Source organism: Sus scrofa, chromosome 2 (genome assembly GCF_054392235.1).
Source record: "Sus scrofa isolate SSC_HxYL_T2T_F1_AM1 chromosome 2, Sscrofa_HxYL_maternal_Yorkshire_Landrace_v2.0, whole genome shotgun sequence".
In the NCBI taxonomy this organism is placed as follows: domain Eukaryota; kingdom Metazoa; phylum Chordata; class Mammalia; order Artiodactyla; family Suidae; genus Sus; species Sus scrofa.
This window is the reverse complement of record NC_139384.1, coordinates 47,756,140-47,778,918: the sequence shown is the minus strand read 5'-3', so window position 1 is coordinate 47,778,918 and position 22,779 is coordinate 47,756,140. Positions and strand designations below refer to the sequence as shown.

Sequence of the window (22,779 nt, the reverse complement as noted above, 5' to 3'; positions counted from 1 at the left end):
CTTCTCAAAACTTCCTTCTTTAGGTATATGACACCACTCTTGCCTGATTTTCTAACCTTGCCACTTCCTTTTCAGTCATCCTTTGAGCAATCCTTTTGCTCCTTGTCTCTTATATGTTGGGATTCCTCAGAGTTCAGACACTGGTCCTTTTCTCACACTATGTACTCTTCTGAGTGATGTGTCATTTTCCTCCCAGGGTTCCATTCTGCCTGTATACTCCAGGTTTCCAGACTCTAGCTCTAAGTCCCACAGCTCTCTTGAACTTCAAACTCATATATCCAACTACCAAAGAACACTTCTACTTGGATTCAACCAGTTCAAAGTGAACCCACAATCTCTATACTCAATGATTTCTTTAGTACTTCTTATTCTGGTTAATAGCTTCAAGGTAGTCTAGTCATCCTGGCTAGACTCAGGGTATCCTCTTTGTATCCCCCCATTTCCCTCTATGGAATGGACCAGAAAGTTCTATAGTTGCTCCCTACTAATTAACTCAATCCTTCCTTTCCAAATTTATAGCCATTGCCTTACAGAACTTTATCTTTCATTTGGCCTATTATAAACGTTTCTTAAATGATTTTCCTGGCTTTGGTCTCACAGTTTCCCAAACTGTTTTGTTTGTTTGTTTGTTTGTTTGTCTTTTGTCTTTTTAGGGCCAAACCTGAGGTATATGGAAGTTCCCAGGCTAGGGGTCGAATCAGAGCTGTTGCTGCGGACCTGCACCACAGCCACAGCAACACCAGATCTGAGCCACGTCTGTGACCTACACCACAGGTCACAGCAACACCAGATCCTTAACCCACTGAGTGAGGCCAGGGATCGAACTCACAATCTCAGGGTTCCTGGTTGGATTCGTTTCCGCTGCGCCACGATGGGAACTTCTCTCAAACTATTCTTCATGCAGTACCAGCATTGAGATTTGAAACGTGCAACTAAAATTGGTCACCCCCCCAAAAAAATTAATCATGCCTGTTTCTTGCCTAAAAACTTTTAACAGTTCCTTAATTACTCACAGAATAAATTGCAGGCTCCACAGGATGACCTCTAGATCTTCCCATTATTTGACTTTCACCTACCTGTACAGCTTCTTTTCTCCATGCCCATCTTCTCTGCAAACCCAGTCATACCTACCCTGGTTAACTGTCCCAGAGGTGTCCATGCTGCTTCATGCCTCCACATCTTTATGCATATTGCTCTGTGTGGATACTCTACCTTCTCCTGTTACCTGGGAAACCTCAATTTGTTCTTTGGTACCCAAGCTAGCATCTCTTCATTTGTGAACTCCTCTTCATCCCACCACACTACTTGGTAAGAGCTACATTAGAACATTTCATACTGTGCTGCTCTTGTTTACATATTTTCTCCTCTACCAAGCTGAGGGCAGGGACCATATCTTATTCATATTTGTACTTTTAGTACCTAGGGCAATGCTTGGCACATGCTGAATGAATGAATAAACTTTTGCAAACATAAATGTTTTCTTGTCTTCACTGTGTTTTATGTTATTATGGATGAAATTGGTTGTTAATGTTTGATTTTTTTTTCTGTTTCTCCATGTTACTACCAATAGGCCCTAAATCAACATCTTTTCAGCAGAATTAAGTCTAAGATATGTAGGCGCATAAATTTATGATAATATTATGTAGCCATTCCTTTAAAAATTAACATATTAATTTTTTTGCATTTATAGTATACAATTAGAATACAGCATAAAATCCCTGTAGCATATGCCCTATGTTGAAAGAGAGCTGCTAATTTATCTATTTGTGTACTTAGGAAGACAAAGTCTTAGTTGAATGAAACAGCACTGAAAGCAAGCTTTGAAAGCAAGCTTTGAAAATAAGCTTTGAAAACAAGTTGAACAGATGAGATAATCTGAATTGATAGAATCCTGGAAAGTCCTGAAAAGATGGAGAACGTTAAGGAAGAGGACAGGATGTAAGACAAACTAAATTTATATTTACTGGTCATTTAGTCATTTTACATATTAATTTAATCCATAACAATGACCCCATAAGGAGGACATTGTCACCCCCACTTTGTAGATGAGGTAGGTAACATGAGACATTAAGTAACCTCCAAGGTCCTGCAGCTGCAAAGTGGTAACTGGATCTGACTGACGCTAAAGTTTCCTCCCCCCGCAGCATGCTGCCCTGGCTTTTATATAAAGTTCCCAGAGCTGCTGTGCTGCTGTGTGCAGCTTAGTAACACACACAAAGACACATTCTTTACTCCTATTTGCAGTGATCATATGTAGGTGGCTCACTTACTAGTTGACAGTAATAATTTTTATTTTCAATCCCAATGCTCATTTAAAGAAATCTATTCATGAATAGTCTCCAGTTTATTGATGATGCTAGATAATGAATTGGATGAATCTTTTTGAGCTTCTCTTACAAAACAACATAAATGTATTTTAAGTAGGTTTAGTGGAGAAAGCATACCTCGAAATTTTTCCTTGGTGTGCCTCGCTGCTGGCTCCATTTGGAATTTAGCAACGACTGCTATCTGGGGTAAAAGGCAGTTTGCTCTTGCTGCCTCCTGTACATTGCTTAGCCTGGCAGTTTGTCACTCTCCTGGGCAAGAATCCAGCTTGTGGTAGTGAGGTGGTTTTGTGGCAGAACTCCACAATTAACCACAAGTTCAGTGTCAACGGTAGGCTGCCACCGTCGTGGCTGTAATCCTTCAGATCTGCTGGGATAGCCAGAGCCGAAGAAACTACCGCTTGTCTAAGGAGGGAACAGGAAACTTGGAAAGAGTTTGCATTGCTATTTATTGTTCAAGATTCGGGATTTAGGTTTACTACCAAAAAAATCCAGGATATTTCAGATTAACAGTTATAGATTTAATATTTTTACCAGTTCATTTTGGTAAAAATATAGGGGATTTGTGTCAAAGATACAACTGTTGCTCTGAAAACTAGACGTAAAAAAATAAAAATTCTTAAAAGTAAAATATATTCCTTCATAGCAAAATAAATCTAGGTACCATCATTTGAATAAAAAAAAAATTCAACCACACATCTCTTAAACAGTTACTTTATATTGGGAATTAAATAAAACATAAATATAGAAATAATATTTTCTATAAATCTAAGAGAAAATGTTCTTTAACTGATGTGGTACAAATAGATGTTAAGAAAAACATTTTCCAGGAATAATATGGAATCTTTTGCATTAAATCATGTATTAAAAGTTTCAATTAAAATTCATTGACTAATAAAGCAAAACAAAAACATACCCAAAGGACATATAAATAAAATGATGTAATTTTAGTCAGTCTCCCAAGGCAATAGAGATAAAAACAAAAACTGGAAAATGGGACCTAAACAAACTTACAAGCTCTTGCACAGCTAAGGAAGCCATAAAAAAAAAAAAGAAGAAGAAGAAAAGACAACCTACGGAATGGGAAGAAATATTCGCAAAAGATGCAACTGACAAGGGCTTCATCTCCAAAATATACAAACAACTCATACAACTCAACAATAAGAAAAATAAACAACCCATCCAAAAAATGGGCAGAAGATCTATATGGACATTTCTCCAAAGAAGACATTCAGATGGCTGACAGAGACATGAAAAGATTCTCAACATCATTAATTATTAGAGAAATGCAAATCGAAACTACAATAAGGTGCCACCTTACACCAGTTGGAATGGCTATCATTAAAAAGTCCACAAATAACAAAAGCAGGAGAGGGTGTGGAGAAAAAGGAACCCTCCTACACTGTTCTTGGGAATGTAAGTTGGTGCAGCCACTGTGGAAAACAGTATGGAGGTTCCTCAGAAAACTAAAACTAGAATTATCATATGATCCAGCAATTTAATTCCTGGACATGCAGCTGGAAAAAACTGTAATTCAAAAATATACATGCACCCCTAGGCTCACAGCAGCACTATTCACAAAAGCTAAGACATGGAAACAACCTAAATGTCCACTGACAGATAAATAAATACAGAAGATATGGTACAGTGGAATACTACTCAGCCATAAAAAAGAAAAATAATGCCATTTGCAGCAACATGGATGCAACTACAGATTATCATACTAAGTAAAGTAAGTGAGAAAGAGAAAGATAAATACAACTTATATGTGGAATCTAAAATATGATATCACTTATATGTGGAATCTAAAATATGACACAAATGAAGTATCTACAAAACAGAAACAGACTCACAGACATAGAGAACAGACTTGTAGTTGCCAAGGGGGAGGGGAGAGGGAGTCGGATGGACTGGGAGTTTGGAGTTAGTAGAAACAAACTATCACCTTTAGAAAGGATAAACAACAAGGTCCTACCTTATAGCAAAGGGAGCTAGATACAATCTCCTGGGATAGACCATGATGGAAAATAATATAAAAAGGAATGTGTGTGTGTGTGTGTGTCACTTTGCTATACAGCAGAAATTGGCACAATATTGTATGTCAATTATACTTCAATAAAAAATAAAAATAAAATTTAAATCTGATTTAAATTTTTTTGAGAAATAAAAACATACTTCAAAAAAATTCTGAGTATTAACTCAGTACTTATGTATGACATGGAGACTGAATAAGACAGGATTTTGGGGTTTGAAGAGCACATTGACAACATTACCATGTAAACAAATATAACAGAATATGAACCTTTGTATAACAAATGGTAACAATAAATATCCACATATTAGGGCCATTCCATTTCTCTAGCCTCTTCATTCCTTCATTATTGTTCTTTGCCCCATTCATACTTTACCCTCCAGCCATCAAATACTTGAAATTATCCAAATGCATCATTCCTCCAGATTTTTAAACTTGCTTGTTTCCTTTGCCCAGATTATCTTTTCTCCTACTTTATTTAGGTAATGTCTCATCTTTCAATACTGAGCCTAGAAGTCTCTTTCTCTGATTCCTTAAGAGCATTACTTCTTAACACAATCCTCCACCTTGGTCTCAGTCGTCCGTTCTCCAAGCTCCCCGAGTACACTGAGCTTGCTTACATCTATATCGCAGATCCTATTACACTGGGCACTAATAGTCCTTTTATTTTTCTAGCTTTCACCATGAACCCTTAAAGGCTGTATCCTTATTAGCACAGTGCCCAGCACAATGTCAGGCACTTGACAAACACTTAATTGAATGAATGTAGTCATTAAGGAAGAGAGGTTAAATGTTGGCAGGGATAGTGGTACTTAGGAGAGCTGAGGAAGTAAAAGGAATTAGGGATTAAATATAGAGATGAGAGAAAGAAGACAGGCAGAGCAGGGAGAGAACTGGAACTGGTGGAAGAGAAACGAATCTTGAAAACAAGCTGAGATAATCACACAGCAGGGAGACTCTGAAAAAGAATTACTCTCCTTCTTTAATTGTTTTTGGAGTTCCTGTCATGGCTCAGCTATAAGGAACCCAGCTAGCATCCATGAGGACGCAGGTTCGATCCCTGTCCTCCCTCAGTGGGTTAAGGATCCGACGTTGCCATGAGCTGTGGTATAGGTTGCAGATGCAGCTCCAATTCGACCCCTAGCCTGGCAACTTCCATATGCTGCAGGTGCGGCATTAGAAACGACCAAAAAAAAGTTCTCAAGTACTGTTCCCAACAGTTGGTATCAGGTATTCTGTTGTGCTCTTTAATAGTTTACATGTGCCTAGGCCCTACGTCCAACAAAAAGAGGGAGCTTGAGGAAGCTTCTAAAGGAGTTTACGTTTTTTTTTTGTTTTTTTTTTTAATGTTTTAAATAGCATCTAGCTATTGAGATGATCTAAAAAGCGAGTCAAAGTGAGGTTCAGATTCTCAGATGAGTATTGGCTGGAAGGAAAATAGATATTGATATACTTGGGCCAAAGAATTGTCACTGCATATTGAAAACAATGATTTCTTCTATGCCAGAGAAAAGCCGGTCTTTTTAAAATTTTCAAATGTAAGTTTGTAAATGTTAATTCTTTCATTCTTTAAAATCTTATAAGGTTTTCATGTATTTTAAGGAATGGCTCTAGTTTTGGAATTTGGTATCTCAATGATCTTGCTTGATTTACTGGCTATTCCTGGAAGTTTCCTTGATATTTAAAATTTTTCAGACTATTTTATGTCATTATCTCTGAGGAATTAGGGCTTCTGTTACTAAATTCTGAAAGTTATATTTTAAAAATTTATTTATTTGCTTTTTTTTTTTTTTTTTCTTTTAGAGCCATACCCTAAGCATATGAAGTTCCCAGGCTAGGGGTCTAATTGGAGCTACAGCTGCCTGCCTATGCCACAGCCACAGTAACGTGGGATCAGAGAAGAGTCTGTGACCTACACCACAGGTCATGGCAACACTGGATCCCCGACCCACTGCTCGAGGCCAGGGATGGAATCTGCATCCTCATGGATACTAGTCAGATTGGTTTTCGCTGCGCCGCAGCAGGAGCTCCTGAAAAGTTACATTTTAGAAAGAGAACTCAGTTCTAAGCATGTTCCAAAATCCAAATCCAATCAGATCCAAATCTACTTCAGACCATAGGTTTTAAATCAATCTTTTTCTCTTTCCTTTCCCTTCCTTTCCTTCTCCCTCCCTTCCTCCCCCTCTATTTCCTTTCTTTCTTTTGGCCCAAGGGTTCCAAAGAGGGGCTTCAGGTCACCATAGGAGGTGTCAGTGACCTGCCAGTGGTCATGCTCTGGGCTGGGGCATCTCCACTTCAATAACAGCAGTCTGCTTTTATTTGCTTAACACTTCTTTTGAAAAATGTTTGAAAACCAAGCAGAATGAGAACAGTTATAAAAAGCTCTTAAAGAACTGGTAAACTTTTCCCCCTGCTTTTCAACTACACTTAGCAAATCTTTAGAGGCTTCTCCATATATCTGAGCTAAAGGAGTCAGATCCCGAGGAGTTACTTGATTATAGGACAGTAATAATGACTGGACAGAGAATTATCTCTCATGCATCCACCTTTACCATCCCTTCCTACTTTTATTCCATGATAATAACTATAATAGGGTCACCAATAGATGTAGTGACTAAGATCCATTTAAAAATATTTAATTTTGGAAGGGAATTTCTGGGAATACTGCTCTAGAAATGGGTTTTCTTTACATCTGGATTTTAGAGTTTAGGAACTAATCCTAACTTAAAAAAAAAAAAAAAAAGGTTGCAAGCACAAGGTATAAGAACAGGGAATTAGACTTATCAGAGGATGGGGCAGGTGGGCAGGGGTTGTTGAGGCCTAATATGAGGCCCATTTGTTATTCTGAGGATGAAGGTTTAAGGAGAGAACAAGAGAATTCACAGAGAGGACAATATCCAGTCCAGCAACGGTGAGACCCTGAGGTGCCAGATGAAGTGGGTGTTCTAACAGCTGGGCTGAGCCCGATTACGGGATATCTCAATTGTTGCTTGGAAAGTTAGACAGGGGCAGGCAGTGGCACCCTGAAGGTCAATAAATGGGGTTTTTAGCCAGTAGACTAGGGGCAGAGCTTTTGGCCTAAATACCTAGGTAGGATTTTATTTTATTATTTTATTTTATTTTTTTGCTTTTTAGAGCTGCATCCATGGCATATTGGAAGTTCCCAGGCTACAGGTCCAATTGAAGCTTCAGCTGCTGGCCTATGCCACAGCCACAGCAACACCAAATCTGAGCCGTGTCTTCAACCTACACCACAGCTCACAGCAACGCCGGAACACACTGAGCGACGCCAGGGATTGAACCCGTCTCCTCATGGATACTAGTCTGGTTTGTTACCGCTGAGCCACGCCGGGAACTCTGTAGGCAGGATTTTAGTTCTTTCATAATTAATTGGGGCATTGGCAATTATCGGTGTGGGTACCTGAAATGGAGAACAAAACAAAATTCTCAGCTTATAACCTGGGGCATATGGGAAAACTCTATGAAGCTTGGGAGGATGGATCTCATTATCAGAACAAAGAAGTAGACAGACGGTTGCATTGCACCAGTACTTGGGAGCTGGGTGGTAAGCACTAGAATCTCACATCAGGGATCATCAAACTGGGAGAATGATTCTAGTGGGAAGATTATGTCAAGACTTGACGGAAGGCAAAGTTAGGTAGAATGAAGCTGGAGTAGAAAGTGTTGAAAAAAGTCAAGGTATGCTGTTTCTTTGAGTCTTTTTTTCACAAGAGACAATGGTTATTTTCTTCAACCTAAAGACAGGAGCTATGTAATTCTATTGGTTGTTTAGATCTAGTGAAACAATAACTAAATAATTTGAACTCTAAGACGTGCAGCCTACTAATAACCTCTGACAAAGACTGTAAACAGAGAAGGGAGTTGCTATAAACACAGCTAGCTGATTCTTTTTGTGCATGTTTTCAGTTAAGTAAACCGATGGCCTTTGGTCACGTCCTTATATTTTATCCTAGAATCCCCTCAGGTGCTAGGGTTGGTGTTTAGAGGGATGCACTCCAACTACAGGTTATTGAAAGACTTGGACTTTTAGCCTCAAAAAGACCTGGGAAGACAGCTTAGAGGAGAACTGGCAAGTATGAAGAGGGCTTTGAATTTTATTTTCCAGATAGTAATCCTTGAATACAAATCCTTTTATTTTTACTTGTCAACACAGAGTTTGCTTTAGTGTAGTGGCACAAATAATTTAAAGGTTGCTCTTGGCAATCTTTGGATCCTAAAAATGCCTATATATTTTTGGCATATAGAAATCATAGCTTTTCAAGACTGGAAGGGATTTTAAGTTCACCAAAATTAAACTGCTTCATTTTACATTTGAGAACACCGAGACCTGTAAAAGTTAAGTGAATCGCTTAATCCTGGGATATGAATGTTTGGGCCAGGACTAGAAACTATGACATGGATTTCTAATCTACTACTATTTCCATTATCATGCCCATCCTACCTTAGATGACAACCTAAGTTTTGAAAACAACAACTTCATAACAACTTTTTTTTTTCTTTTCCGGCTGTTCTGAGGCATATGGAGTTCCCAGGCCAGGGTTCAAATCCTAGCCGCAGTCACAACCTACCCGCCGGATCATTAACCCACTGTGCTGGCCCATGACAGAACCTGTGTCCCAGCGCTGCAGAGACACTCTCTATCCCATTGTGGGCCACAGCTGGAACTCCAACTACTTTATTACAACTTTAATCTGAATTTGTTCTAATTTTCAAAACAATTATTTTTTACAAGAATTTGTAATGTTGCACTTCAGTGATGCTGATACTAGTTTGTCATGCCCTACTCAAAATGTATCCTTAAGTTTCCTATTTTAATCTCTGACTGGTAGTGATGCTTCTGTTTATTTTCAATATACTTAAAAATGTATTTGCTGAGTTCTGTTGAAATGAGATTTTTTTAAAAAAAATTCAATTGTTGTGGTGGAAAAAAAAACCCATGAATTTTTATCTTTTAGGGCAAAGCATCTCAGTAATCAATTTGAAGCCTTTATTAAATATTTTTTCCCCTTATCCGAGAGGCAAACAAGGAAAAGGAACTCTGGTCTTTTCTCATTTTGGTCAAACACTTGTGCTAATTTCTCTGTGATTTATGCTATGTATGTGAACTATGACCATATATGAAAATAGTCTGTTCTAGGTCATGGCTGTGGGCAGAGATTAATTGGTGAAAAATGGGCCTGTTTGTGGGATTTACCACACAGTAAGGTTTCACATCTCCCTGGAAAAATGTGGAATTAGCTCTCTGAGAAATGCAGGGCTGTCATGAGGTTGAAGGGAGACTTTCGGTGGAGGGAAACACAGTTCACTCTCTAAGGCAGTTATGATTGGTGAAATTCCAGAGCAGTCCCTTTGGTACAGCAAAGTTCTTCCCGCTTTCAAGTCAGTGTTTCCTACGTGCAGTTAGTTTCACTAGTAATTCACAGATAGCATCCTATTTAGCTCCTTTCATGGCCAACTGATATAAACTAGGCAATGGTCTTGGTGAGAACTCCTAATCCTTCAATCGCCCCTGCAACCCCCCACCCCAACACGCAATTACAGTGAAAAAGCCTTCTACGTGGAAAGAACTTTCCAACAGATTTTCTAGGCATGTTGGGGGTAGGGATACAGATGTGAACAGAGGGTATGTTTGGGCAGGGAGTGCTAAGATGGAACAGTAGTTCCTCTCCCATGAAGATGGTTCTTGAGAAAGACAAACTCCATAATATCTACTAGGATGCTTCCAGAGAGCGCTCCAGGTGCATGCTTCTCCTTAAAAACCGTTGCAAGGGTCTGCAGCGTGGCCCAAGAGTCCACGTTGCTGCTGAGGGACAGATCTAGCCACAATGAGCTTGTTCGCCATGACCTTGGTGGTGGCTGACCCTTACCGGGTCACAGCACGCTTGGACAGTCCAATGACCCACCCTAAACTGAAATGAGGGTAGAGGTAGGACCCGCCGCCTCTTCAACTCAGTTTCTCTACTAGGCAATCCCCTTGGGGGCCATAAACGCCCTCTTAACCCAAGCTCCCGGTAGTGACCTGTCGGAGCTTGGCTGAAGTCTGTGACTTACCCCAAAGGGAACCTGCGCGCCTGGGGTCCCAGGATGGCGGGCGCGCCCTCTTCTATCCGAAAAGGACTCCGCCTGTCTCTCCCAGCCCCGGCCAGTCTTCCGACAGCCCTAGCCGCGCTCTCTCCAGTCCCCGCACTATTAGTGGGCAGGGGTCCCCGGCTCACGTCGAGACCAGCAGCTACGAGAACAAGAGGCGGTGCCGGTGGCTGCTGGACTGGACAGGGCGCGAGCGCGCGCGGGCGGCGGGCGGGGCGCGCGCCCGGCCGGGGCAGCGGCGGGGGAGGAGCGCCCGCCCGCCGCTCGCGCGCCCAACGGACCAGGCTGGGGCCGTGAGGTAACTGTTGCAGCCCGCGGGAGCTGGGAGGCGACACCGAGGCTCTAGTGTCGAGAAGTGTCCGAGGCAAAAGGAGAGGGTCCTGCCGCAGCGGTCCGGGAGCAAAGCCCCTTCCGCCCCTCTGCTCAGCCAGCATGTCGCGGACCCCGCCGCTTCCCCGGCCGCGCGGCGGGGACCCTGGGCCGAGGCGGCGGGCGCAGCCCTGACGCGCTGCCGAGCCGGGGGGCGCCCCGAGCGCGAGCCGCTGCTGCTGTCTGAGCGGGGCGTGCCGAGCCCCTGCTGCCACTCCGGGTCCGGGCCATGAGGAGGGACGAGCGAGACGCCAAAGCCATGCGGTATCCACAGCCGCCGGACGGGGCCGGCTCTCCCCCTGAGAGCCTGAGGAACGGCTACGTGAAGGGCTGCGTGAACCCCCTGCGGCAGGACCCTCCGCGCGGCTTCTTCTTCCACCTCTGCCGCTTCTGCAACGTGGAGCTGCTGCTGCCGCCGCGGGCCTCCCCCCAGCAGCCGCGGCGCGGCTCCCCCTTCTCCCCGGCGCGCCTCGCGCTGGGCGCCCTGGCCGCCTTTGTCCTCGCCCTGCTGTTCGGCTCGGGGCCCGAGAGCTGGGCTGCTGGGGCCGCCCGGCTGCGGACCCTGTTAAGCGTTTGTTCGCACAGCCTCAGCCCCCTCTTCAGCATCGCCTGTGCCTTCTTCTTCCTCACCTGCTTCCTGACGCGGACCAAGCGGGGCCCCGGCCCGGGCCGGAGCGGCGGCGGCTCCTGGTGGCTGCTGGCGCTGCCTGGCTGCTGTTACCTGGGGGACTTCTTGGTGGAGCAGTGGGGGTCTTGGCCTTGGGGGGACGGAGACGCTGGGACCCCGGCCCCGCACACGCCCGCAGCGGTGGCAGGCAGGTGGTTCTTGGTGCTGAGCTGCGTGGGCTTGCTGACACTCGTGCACCCGGCGAGGCTCCAGCACAGCATCCTGGTGCTGCTCCTCTCCAGCTTCGTCTGGTGGGTGTCCTTCACCAGCCTCGGGGCGCTGACCCCAGCCGTCCGGCCGCTGCTGTCCTGCCTGGTGGGGAGCGTCGGCTGCCTGCTGGCCCTGGGGCTGGATCACTTCTTTCAAATCAGGGAAGCTCCCCATCATCCTCGGTTGTCCAGTACCGCCGAAGAAAAAGTGCCTGTGATCAGACCCCGGAGGAGGTCCAGCTGCGTGTCGTTCGGAGAAACTTCAGCCAGTTACTATGGAAGTTGCAAAATGTTTAGGAGACCTTCGTTGCCTTGCGTTTCGAGAGAACAGGTATGTTACCAGAAAGCAAGGTTTGGTAAGGAAGGGAGGGCGGTTTTATCGCTTCAGTTCCCGAGTTGAATTAGCGTGTTTGAAAGCATGTTAACTTCCAGGGTGAAAAAAAGAAAAGTTTTGTTCTGGAAAAAGTTCCTGAAATACAAGAAGCTTTTTTAAAAGGCAAAAGTACCTTTTATCTTTGAATAGAAATGAAGTAGCAGACTAGGCATATTGCACTTTTTAAAGAGTTTGCTATGCATTGGACGCATTCTCAGAATGAAATGAATTATTTTGAACTTTAATAGATTGACTACTCCCACTTTGGCAGAGTCTGATGTGTATCTTTGTGAAGCCATTTATCTGTTGCTGTTATAATGATGATGTCTCGCCGAAGATAACATGCAGTCATTAGAATGAGTGAATATATATACATGTGCATTTTAATCAGTGTGGTTTAATTATTCTGGATAATTAAGAGGACAAGTCTGAGATCTTACAATAAAAGGAACAGTGGTGAGTTTGGGAACGGAGATTTGTTAATTTAGATGAAAAGACTCGGAATAATTTTAAGACCCCCCCCCCGCTGCATTTTTCAGAAGTACAGGCTAATAAAATCTTTTACAGACTAACTCAGGGTCGTGTTTGTTGCATAAGTAGGAGGGTGTTGTAACAATTTAACCTTTAAACTTAGTAATGTTTGGAAATATGCCAAAAGCATTTACAATTTCTTTTCCTGTAGGTTTTTACATGGTTTTGTTTTGTAAAGGAATTGAAATCATCATCATTAGGGGGAGAGTTTCTGTCTTTATGTAGCCTTGGGAAATCTTACCTGTTCTACCTTGGGGAGAAACTCACTAACTATAGTTCTATTCACTGAGCACTTACTAAATGCAAAATACTTACAATGTCTTAAATCCTTACAAGGATCCTCTATGACAGATGACATTAACCTCAAGTTAGAGATGAACAAATATTGAGGCTTATAGATATTACCCAGCGTCACACATCTAGTAAGTGGCAGTGCTGGAATTTGAAACTAGGTGTTCCAGTTTTCAGTGCTGTCTGCTAAACAACTAAAAGGATGAGTGTAGAGATTTTGCTTAAGTAGGAGTCTATACCATTGGTTTTCAGACTTCTTGATTAGTGATATGTTCTGCACCAGAGACCCAATATATTTGAAACAGAAGTTTCTTATTCTTACTACATCTGAAGCTCTTTGCTCTTTAAGTTAAAACTACAAGCTACTACACTATGTGTAGTACTTAGAGACAACACCTTGCTTCCTGAAAAGTGCTTTCAGAGGCTGCTTTTGTGGCCTGTAGTTATTTAGCCAAATGCTTCAAGAAATGGTCAAAAGATGTAATGCCTTTTTTTTTTTTTTTTTTTTTTTTTTTTTTTCAGTTTACTGCCAGCGATGAGAGACAATGCTTAAAAATATGTATCAGGAGAAAAATTGTCATGAGAAGATTCACTGTAGAGCAGTTGTGTAGACTGGGAGAAAAGCATTTGACATTTGACTATTTGTGAATTGGGTGCATTTTTTAACACCAGCAAAGTGTTTTAGCACAGTTTCATCACATTTGCAGACAATTTTCCTGAGCTTAACTGCATTACAGTTTAACATAACCTAATTGTAATATATTGGCATAGAGAATTGTGGTTGTCAATCTTATAAATTGAAAATTCCTGGTCTTCTTAGTCCTGGTCTGGTGCCCTTTCCATCATAGCAACCCTTTTTCAGCTGTTAACTAAGTGCAGCGTTGTTATGCTACGGAGCTTTGTCAGTTTATATTAGAGGAAAATACAATTTGTGCTTTTAAAAAGGGCATATTTTATTAGTGCAGGAAACCCTTCTTCGCATTCCACTATGAATAGGAACATTTGGGTGGGGTCTTAAATATATACTAGTAGTTCAAGGGTTTATATATGGTTACTTAATGCTCAGTGTCATTATATAATACTCTTTGGGTATTACTAGAAACTACTAAGTATTTTTAACTTGGGAGCAATTGTAATAACAAAAATTTTTACTTATGCTTTTTCCTGAAGTTTAACAGTGGATCTGTGGTTTTGTTTGCATGTATGCTTTATGAAAGAAATTAAGAGGGAGCCAATATTTTTATGGGAATAAAATCAAGAGATTTTTCTGTTTTTCAAAGTGCTAAACTTCGTATATGACAATTGTAAAATCACTCTCATTTCAGAAAGTGAAGAGAGACAAACAGTTTTGGGTAGAAACTGATACAGGGGAAAAATGTCCTGGGGGAGTTCCCGTTATGGCACAGCAGAGATAAGTCCGTGGTTCTGGGTTCAGTCCCTGGCCTCGCTCAGTGGGTTAAGGATCCTGCATTGCCCTCAGCTGTGGTGTAGGTTGCAGACGTGGCTCGGACCTGATGTTGTTGTGGCTGTGGTGTAGGCTGGCAGCCGTAGTTCTGATTAGACCCCTAGCCTGGGAACCTCCATATGCCGAGAGTGAGGCCCTAAAAAGCAAAAAGAAAAAAAGAAAAATAACCTGGATTCATAGACGTTCGAGGGTTAAGTTTTGGCTCTACTGTCATATTGGAAAGTCAGTGAGCCTTTCCTAGTCTTTCCTGTCATATCAGGAGAATTGTTGAATTCTGTACTACCTTCCAATTCTTGAATTTATTCTTTTATTTAGTTTATACTTTTTGTAAGGTGTGAATAAAAACATGAATAAAACTTCGCAAGTTAGTAGATCTTGAAGTTTTACTTAAATGCTTATTATTGATACTATTAACCTGTATTTTCCAAGGTGTGGTATTTGGATCTGAACGAATATTCTGTATTTTTTGAAGAGAAAGAACTTTTAACAAGAATATGCAGACATTCATTTTTGGATCGATAAAATTATTACGCTGTCATTTCCTTAAGAATTTAAACATTTTTTTAACATCTTTGAAAAACAATTGAAAACATATTAATATAAATAAACATTTTTAATTGTAGGAGTAGATTTTTTTTTTTTTTTGTCTTTTGTTATTGTTGTTGTTGCTATCTCTTGGGCCGCTCCCGCGGCATATGGAGGTTCCCAGGCTAGGGGTTGAATCGGAGCTGTAGCCACCAGCCTACGCCAGAGCCACAGCAACGCGGGATCCGAGCCGCGTCTGCAACCTACACCACAGCTCACGGCAACGCCGGATCGTTAACCCACTGAGCAAGGGCAGGGACCGAACCCGCGACCTCATGGTTCCTAGTCGGATTCGTTAACCACTGAGCCACGAGGGGAACTCCTGTAGGAGTAGATTTTAAGTAATTTTTAACGTTTGGGATGTTAGATACTGTGTTGAAAAATAATGACGTATGTTTGTAAAACATTTGATTTTCATAATTAGGTTTGAAGTTTAGTTACTGCTGACCATGTTCTACCTTGGTGGGTTAATGGAAAGAAGCACTAGGTTGCAGGGTATTTGCCAAGAGTCAGCTGAAACTAATAGGAAGTAAAAGAAAAAAATTTTTTTGTTGTCTACATAAGATGTTTTGGCCAGAATTTAACAAATACATTTCTGTGCCATTTTAATTGTATATTCTACAATGTAGTTTTCAACTTTAAATCAGATCATTTTGTGTGTCATAGACTAGATAAATACAAGGTTTTGAAAGGCATAAACATCTGTGTGTGAGGTATTTTTCTATACCTAAAATGTTGAGTGCTCTCTAAATGGTTAGGTAAATATTTAACAATTCTGTGGGCTTAAAGCCCATAAATATTATTTAAAGTGTTAATTTTATTTGGAAAAGAATACATATGTAGTATGAAGTCTTTTGAAAAAGATTTTTAAGTTCAAGTGATTATTTATTCCCCTCAGGAATTTGCAAGGCATAACCACTATGAATTTTTGTAAAGAATGCTGTAAAATTAAGGAAATTTAATGAGTCAGTTTTTTTTCTAATATCATGTTAATATTTTGTAGTAAAACATCAGCCTACGTAATAGTTTTATGCTCTATTTTGTAAATACTGTATGTACTCTGTCAGAGTTATTTTTCAAAAACACAGATTTGATCAAATCACTCACTCTGTTTTAAATCTCTGATGGCTTTTCATTGTCCACAGAATAATGTTCATGCCCTTCACCGTTGCTTTCAAAGTCCTTAATTACTTGTTAGCTTTTTTCTTCTTTTTTTGGTTTTGTTTGTCTTTATAAAAGCCATTAAGAATTATGGAGTACCCTCTCCCCACATCCATCCATGGCTCTAGCTATTTGAGGACTGCTTGTTGTTATTGATGTATAGATTTTTTTCTTTTGCTTTTACTGTTCACACTGGTTAAAATCTCCTTTAAGAAATGTGTAAGATTAAGAAATTTTTAGGCAGTACAGTGATGCTCAAGTTAATGTATAAACTAAAAACAAAACTCCATTGTAGCAGAGTTGGCCATATTTAAAAATAAAAGTTGATAAGTCATGTGAAACAGTGATGATGTGTGATAGAATATTTTCATCATGCTACATGAAATAGTTAGATCTCCATTGTTTGTTTTTGTACACAGAATGGAAGCTAAATAGGGCCAACCGTAAGTAAAACTTTGGTTTTACTGAAGCTTGTTTTTATAGTCCTCTGATTTTTTTAATCTTCCTCAGTCGCAGACCCTTCTCTCATTCTTTTTCCTTTTTCCCTTCTAGTTAGCAAGTTAGCCTATTTCCTTAGTGCTTTCTCCTAACTTACTATACCCAACCCAAAGCAGGAAGAGTCTATACCCGTGGGAAAAAGCTTATTTCAAAATAAACACATCTGTATAGATAGAAGAGATTTGGGGTTTGCTAATTGAAATCTACTCATTTTATAGAAAGAAAAAAAATTCAGCTCCAGAGAGAGAAAAATATTCTTTATGTTATGCCATGAGATATTGGGATACAGGGACTAGAACTACAAGTGTAGGTAAACTTGTAGTTTACACTTTACTTTACTGTACACTTTACTGTAGTTTACACTACACTTTCCATAAAGAGCATATGCACCTGCAGTCATAGTTTTCCAAGGCTGTTCTTAATTTGCCAGCTATCTCCAATTACATGATAAATAATGTCCCTGGTTAAAGGAGGTTGAGGGTAGTGGGGGGGGGGTGGTACGGGGAGTGAGAGATAGGAGGTACTCTTGAAGTCACTTGGTTCAGGATGACCTTGAGGATAAACTTGGTACCTGATATTTCAGGGTGACTTGTCAGGATGCATCTGGTCTCAAACTCAAGTGCCTTTAGAGGCCAGCCACAGAGCCTTTGTACGTTATATGCTGAGGAAAGAGGGGAGGGGAGGGAGAATGGAAGTGAGCTGGCTGTTGCCTACTTTGCCTAAGGGCTTTCAGTTTAAACAAAACAAACTGAACAACCCTGTTAGCCAAGCAAAACTTTAGTAGAGCTGTGTTCTGTCTGTGGGTACTTCCTGACAGTTTACATTGTTCACCTTATTATTTAGAAGCAGCTTCATTTTTCTCTAAGAGATTGTTAGAAGCCTGTTCTTAGAAAAGGAGTGTATTTCACACTTTTTCTTTTACAACCTAGAACTTTTAATCCAGTATTAATTTACCTGGAAGGTATCTTTCTTTCTAGATTTTCCCTCCTCCATCAGATAGAGTACATTGTTTGGCTGCTTCTTTACATTTTGTGCAACTTCCTTTTAATATTTTAAATTTAGTTAGCATTTAAATTTGTTAACAAGAAATGCCATATATATATATATGTATATATATTTTTTGTACAATTTAGGGAAGAAAATAAAACCAAAAAAGAAAGTCAAGTGCTTACCACTCATTTCCTTTGTGTAACCTCTTTTGTATCCCCTTCTCTCTGCATCAGAAGCAATATATCTATCCTGCTTTTTTTTTTGCTATTCATTCCCTTATCTTTATAATTATAACCTCACTGAATGCATTACTAAGTAATCTAAATAGTATGTGGTCAGTATTGCCTGCTTTTGAACTTTAAATAGAATCATGAATTCATTTTTTGCTTGCTGTTTGAGCTTCATATATGTTGATACAGATGCATGTAGTTCATTTTTTTCAATGCTGTATAGTGTTTCATTGTATGACTATAATAAAATTTATCCATTCCACTGTTCATGGACCCATGGGTGGTTTTCACTTGTTTGCTATTAAGTCCAATGCTGCTATGAAAATTTTTGTGAATGTTTCCTGGTGCATGTGCGCATCTGGAAGTAGAATTGTTGAGTTGCAAGGGATGTTCATATTCACCTTTCCTCTGTATGGTAGGCAGAATAATGACACGCCAAAGAGGTCCATGTTCTAATCCTTGGAATTTGTAAGTGTGTTACCTCCAGTGACAAAGGAGACTTTACAGATGGGATTTAGTTAAGGCCCTTGTGAGGGGGAGATTATCCAGGATTATCTAAATAGACCCAGTGTAATTATAAGGGTCCTTAAAAAGTGGAAGAGGGAGGCAAAGAGATCAAAGGAGGAGATGTGCCAATGGAACTAGGGTTGGAGTAATACAAGGTGAGAAAGACTCAACTCAGTCTACCTTTGGCTTTGAGAATGGGAGAAGAAGGTCAGGGGGTCAATGAAAAGAAGCAGCCTTTTCACTGACTCCTGAAAAAGAAGCCGGAAAAGACAAGGAAACGGATTTTTCCCTAGGGCCTCCGGGAAAGTAACAGAGCCCTTTCAACACCTTGATTTTAGCTCAGTGAGGCCTTTGTCAGACGTAATGACCCACCAAACTTTAAGATGAAAAATTTGTTTTGTTTTATACCACCAAGTTTGTGGTAATTTTTTAAAGGAATGTATTAGTTTTCATTAACTGCTGTAACAGTTTGCTTGGGTGCTCTGACAAAATACCATAAACTGGATGGTTTACACACAGAACTTCACTGATTCTCTTATCCTGGAGTCTAGAAGTCCAAGATCAAAGTGTCCCCTGGATTAGTTCGTTAGAGGATCCTGAGGGAGAATCTGTTCCATGCTTGTCTCCTGGGTTCTGGTGATTTTCTGGCAGTCTTGGAATTTTTCTGCTTGTGGAAGCTTCACCCCATCCATCTCTGCCTTCATCTTCACATGGCGCTCTCTCTCTGTCTCTTCACAGTCTTCCCTTTGTGCCTGTGTGTCTTTGTGTTTCAATATCTCCCTTTTTTTAAGGACCCCCAATTATATCAGACTAGGGCCCACTCTGATCACCTCAATTTAATCGCCTCTGTAATGGCCTTATTTCCAAATGGAAGTCACTTTCTGAGGTATTTAAGGGTTAGAACTTCAGTGTTTTTGGGGGGGTGGGGGACACAAGTCAATCCATAAAAGTAGCAGTGGAAATCTAAGACTTGGGGAAGTTGAATTGCTTATTAGAATGGTGGCACCATTTACATTTTGCTGGCAGTGAATAAGAATGCCCTCGAGCCAGCGATTCCTATTACTGACTTTAATTTTTGTTAGTCTAGTGTGTGTGAAATGTATTTCTTTGTGATTTAATTTGAAGTTTTCTAATTACTAGTAAAACTGAGTATTTTTTATGTTTATGGATTGTATTTCTTATTCAGAGATTGTTCATGTCTTTTGCCCTTTAAAAAATTCAGTGGTTTGTTTTTTCTTAATTCATGAGTTCTGTTTTGCTTTTTAATATTCTGGATTTAATCCTTTATTGATTTTTTTTTTTTTTTTGCCATTTCTTGGGCCGCTCCCGTGGCATATAGAGGTTTCCAGGCTAGGGGTCCAGTCGGAGTTGTAGCTTCCAGCCTACGCCAGAGCCACAGCAACGCGGGATCTGAGCGGCATCTGCGACCTACACCACAGCTCACGGCAACGCCGGATCGTTTGTTTACCCACTGAGCAAGGGCAGGGATCGAACCCACAACCTCATGGTTCCTAGTCAGATTTGTTAACCACTGCGCCACTGAGGGGAACTCCCTTTATTGATTATTTAGGTTAAATACCTTCTTCCAGATTTTATGGTATGTTTTAATAACTGAGGTTTTTAATTTTAATGTTATTAAATATACTAGTCTTTTCCTCTAATTATAAGACTCTTCATGTCTTGTTTATAAAACCCTTCTTTGTTGGAAGTCATAGACTCCTATATTGTCTTTTTATAGTTTTAAAGCTTTGCTTTTTATCTGCCTAGAATTGACTTACATATATAAATGTGATATAGAAATCCAATTTCATTTTTTTGCTCATATACATAACCAGTTGGGTCGGCGCAATTCATTGAAAAGTTTATTCTCCATTTATTAGCAGTGCTGCCTCTGTCATATATCAAATTTCAGTGTATGTATGAGTCTGTATCTGGCCTCTCTGCTATGCTTCATCAGTTTATACACCTTGTGCTAATACCACACTGTCTTACTTGTATTAGCTTTATAATAAGACAATGTACAGTAAGTCCCCACGACTTGTTATTCTTCAAGAATTTGTCAGTTATTTTTGGACCTTTGCTTTTCAATAAAAATTTTAGAATAAGCTTGTCAAGTTCTACAAAAAAATCCTGTTGGAATTTTATTGCCATTGCATTAAATCTTTTATTTTATTTTATTTTATTTATTTATAGGGCCACACCCACAGCATATGGAAGTTCCCAGGCTAGGGGGCAAACCTGAGCTGCTGCTGCCAGCCTCCACCACAGCCACAGCAACACCAAATCTGAGCCTCATCTGTGACCTGCACCATAGCTCACAGCAACGAGGGATCCTTAACCCATTGATCGGGACCAGGGATCAAACTCATATCCTCATGGATACCAGTCAGGTTTGTTATGGCTGAGTCACAATGGGAACTCCTTTTTTTTTTTTTTCTTGTCTTTTTGCCATTTCTTGGGCTGCTCTCGTGGCATATGGAGGTTCCCAGGCTAGGGGTCGAATCGGAGCTGTAGCTGCCAGCCTACGCCAGAGCCACAGCAACGCAGGATCCGAGCCGCGTCTGCGACCTACACCACAGCTCACGGCAACGCCGGATCTTTAACCCACTGAGCAAGGCCAGGGATCGAACCCGCCACCTCATGGTTCCTAGTCAGATTCGTTAACCACTGCGCCACGACGGGAACTCCCCCTTTTTTTTTTTCTCAATGGCTGCATCCATAGCTTTAGTAACACCAGATCCTTTAACCTACCCTGCGGTCTGGGGATCAGACATGTGCCTCCACAGTGAGTGACCTGAGTGCTACCCCACTGGGCCACCACAGAAACACTTGCCTGAAATCTTTTGAACCATTTAGAGAAGAATTTGATTTTTTTTTTTTTTGTCTTTTTAGGGCCACATCCACAGCATTTGGAAGTTCCCAGGCTAGGGGTAGAATTGGAGCTGGAACTGCCAGCTTATTCCACAGCCACAGCAACACCAGATCCGAGCCTTATCTGTGACCTATGCTGCAGCAGCTCATGGCAATGCCAGATCCTTAACCCACTAAGTGGGGCCAGGGATCTAACCCGAATCCTCATGGTTTGTTACCACTGAGCCACAATGGGAACTCCATTGTGGAGTTTGCAAATTTATTTTCTTCATATCTTTTTTATTATCCATTTTATTTGTTTAGCATCTGCATTTATGTGTTCTTTTTCATTCCTAAAATCATTTATATGGTTTCTCTTTGTTTCTTAATCACCCTTGCTAGAAATTTGTTTTTTAATCTTTCAAAAAAACTAGCTCTTGGATTGGCATTTATTTTCTATTTTATTTATATCAACTCTTTTATTATTTTTTTTTCTTTCTTTGAGTTTCTTTTCTTTTTTTTTTTTTACTTTTTAGGGCCACACCCTCGTCATATAGAGGTGCTCAGGCTAGGAGTCAAATTGGAGCTACAGCTGTGGTCTGCACCACAGACGAAGCAGTGCAGGATCCGAGCTGCATCTGCGACCTACGCCACAGCTTGTGGCAATGCTAGTTCCTTAACCCACTGAGCGAGGCCAGGGATTGAACCTGAAACCTCATGGTTCCTAGTTGGATTCATTTCTGCTGTGCCATGATGGGAACTCCTGAGTTTATTTTCTTGATCCTTTTTAAACTTTTTTTTTTTTTTTTTTTTTAAGTATTTCCTCTTCTCTTTATTCCCAGTAAGGATCGCTTCTGTACTGTAAGTGCATTTCATATATTCATACATAACACACCTCTTAAGTCATGTATAAAGGTCTGGTTGCATAAATCAGACCATGGGTTTATACCTTACATGACAGGCATTCAGAAATAAGAAAAGAAAAAAAAATCCTCATTACACCTTTCATTTTAGGTAGTATCTTTGAGATGCTAAGCCCATTAACTTTAAGTTTTTCCAGCAAATGCATTTAAGATTATATATTTCTCTCTAAATATTGCTTTAGTTGAATTTTATAAGGTTTTTTTTTTTTTTCCTTTTCTTTTTGGCCATGCCTGTGACATGCTGAAGTTCTGGGGCAGGGATCCAGCCTGAGCCATAGCAGTGACACCAAATCCTTAACCACTAGGCCACCAGGGAACTCCAAATTTCAAAAGTTTTGATGTGTAGCGTGGTTATTGTTCAGTCCTAAGAATTTTCTAATTTTCATTTTAATTTCCCTTTTAACTCACAATTGTTTAGGAAAAAAATCCTAATCATATGTATGATTTCTCATTATTGTTGCTTTCCTGTTTGATTGCCTTGTGGGCAAAGAATGTGGCCTAACATATGATCAGTTTTATAAATATTCTATGTACTTGAAAAATGTATTTTTCAGTTTTTCAGTAGATGTGTTTGTTAGCTGTCTGGTAGATAAAAATTGTAAAATGTCTTTATTATACCTTCTTTGTTTTTACTGACTTTATCTTCTTGACCCATTATTAACTAGA

At 40.5% G+C, this 22,779-nt stretch overlaps 2 protein-coding genes across 27 annotated transcripts in view; both read left to right on the top strand.

Moving 5' to 3' along the window:
* Positions 1-22,779, top strand: part of INSC (INSC spindle orientation adaptor protein) — an 864,422-nt gene that overhangs the window by 83,260 nt on the left and 758,383 nt on the right. The gene's annotated exons all lie outside the window — the stretch shown is intronic.
* PDE3B (phosphodiesterase 3B) overlaps positions 1-22,779 on the top strand; it is a 324,331-nt gene that overhangs the window by 116,251 nt on the left and 185,301 nt on the right. For 4 of the 26 annotated variants that reach the window (XM_085011950.1, XM_085011958.1, XM_085011954.1 and 1 more), the window contains exons 1-2: positions 10,765-10,828; positions 11,186-12,040. The exons of 18 other annotated variants lie outside the window; for them this stretch is intronic. In XM_085011950.1, the coding sequence (XP_084868076.1) occupies positions 11,999-12,040 (42 nt within the window). In that variant the 5' untranslated portion in view covers positions 10,765-10,828; positions 11,186-11,998. Of the gene's footprint in view, positions 1-10,764; positions 10,829-11,046; positions 12,041-22,779 lie in introns of those variants that run through there. 4 more of the 26 variants (XM_085011938.1, XM_085011936.1, XM_085011937.1 and 1 more) reach the window with 1 other exon arrangement.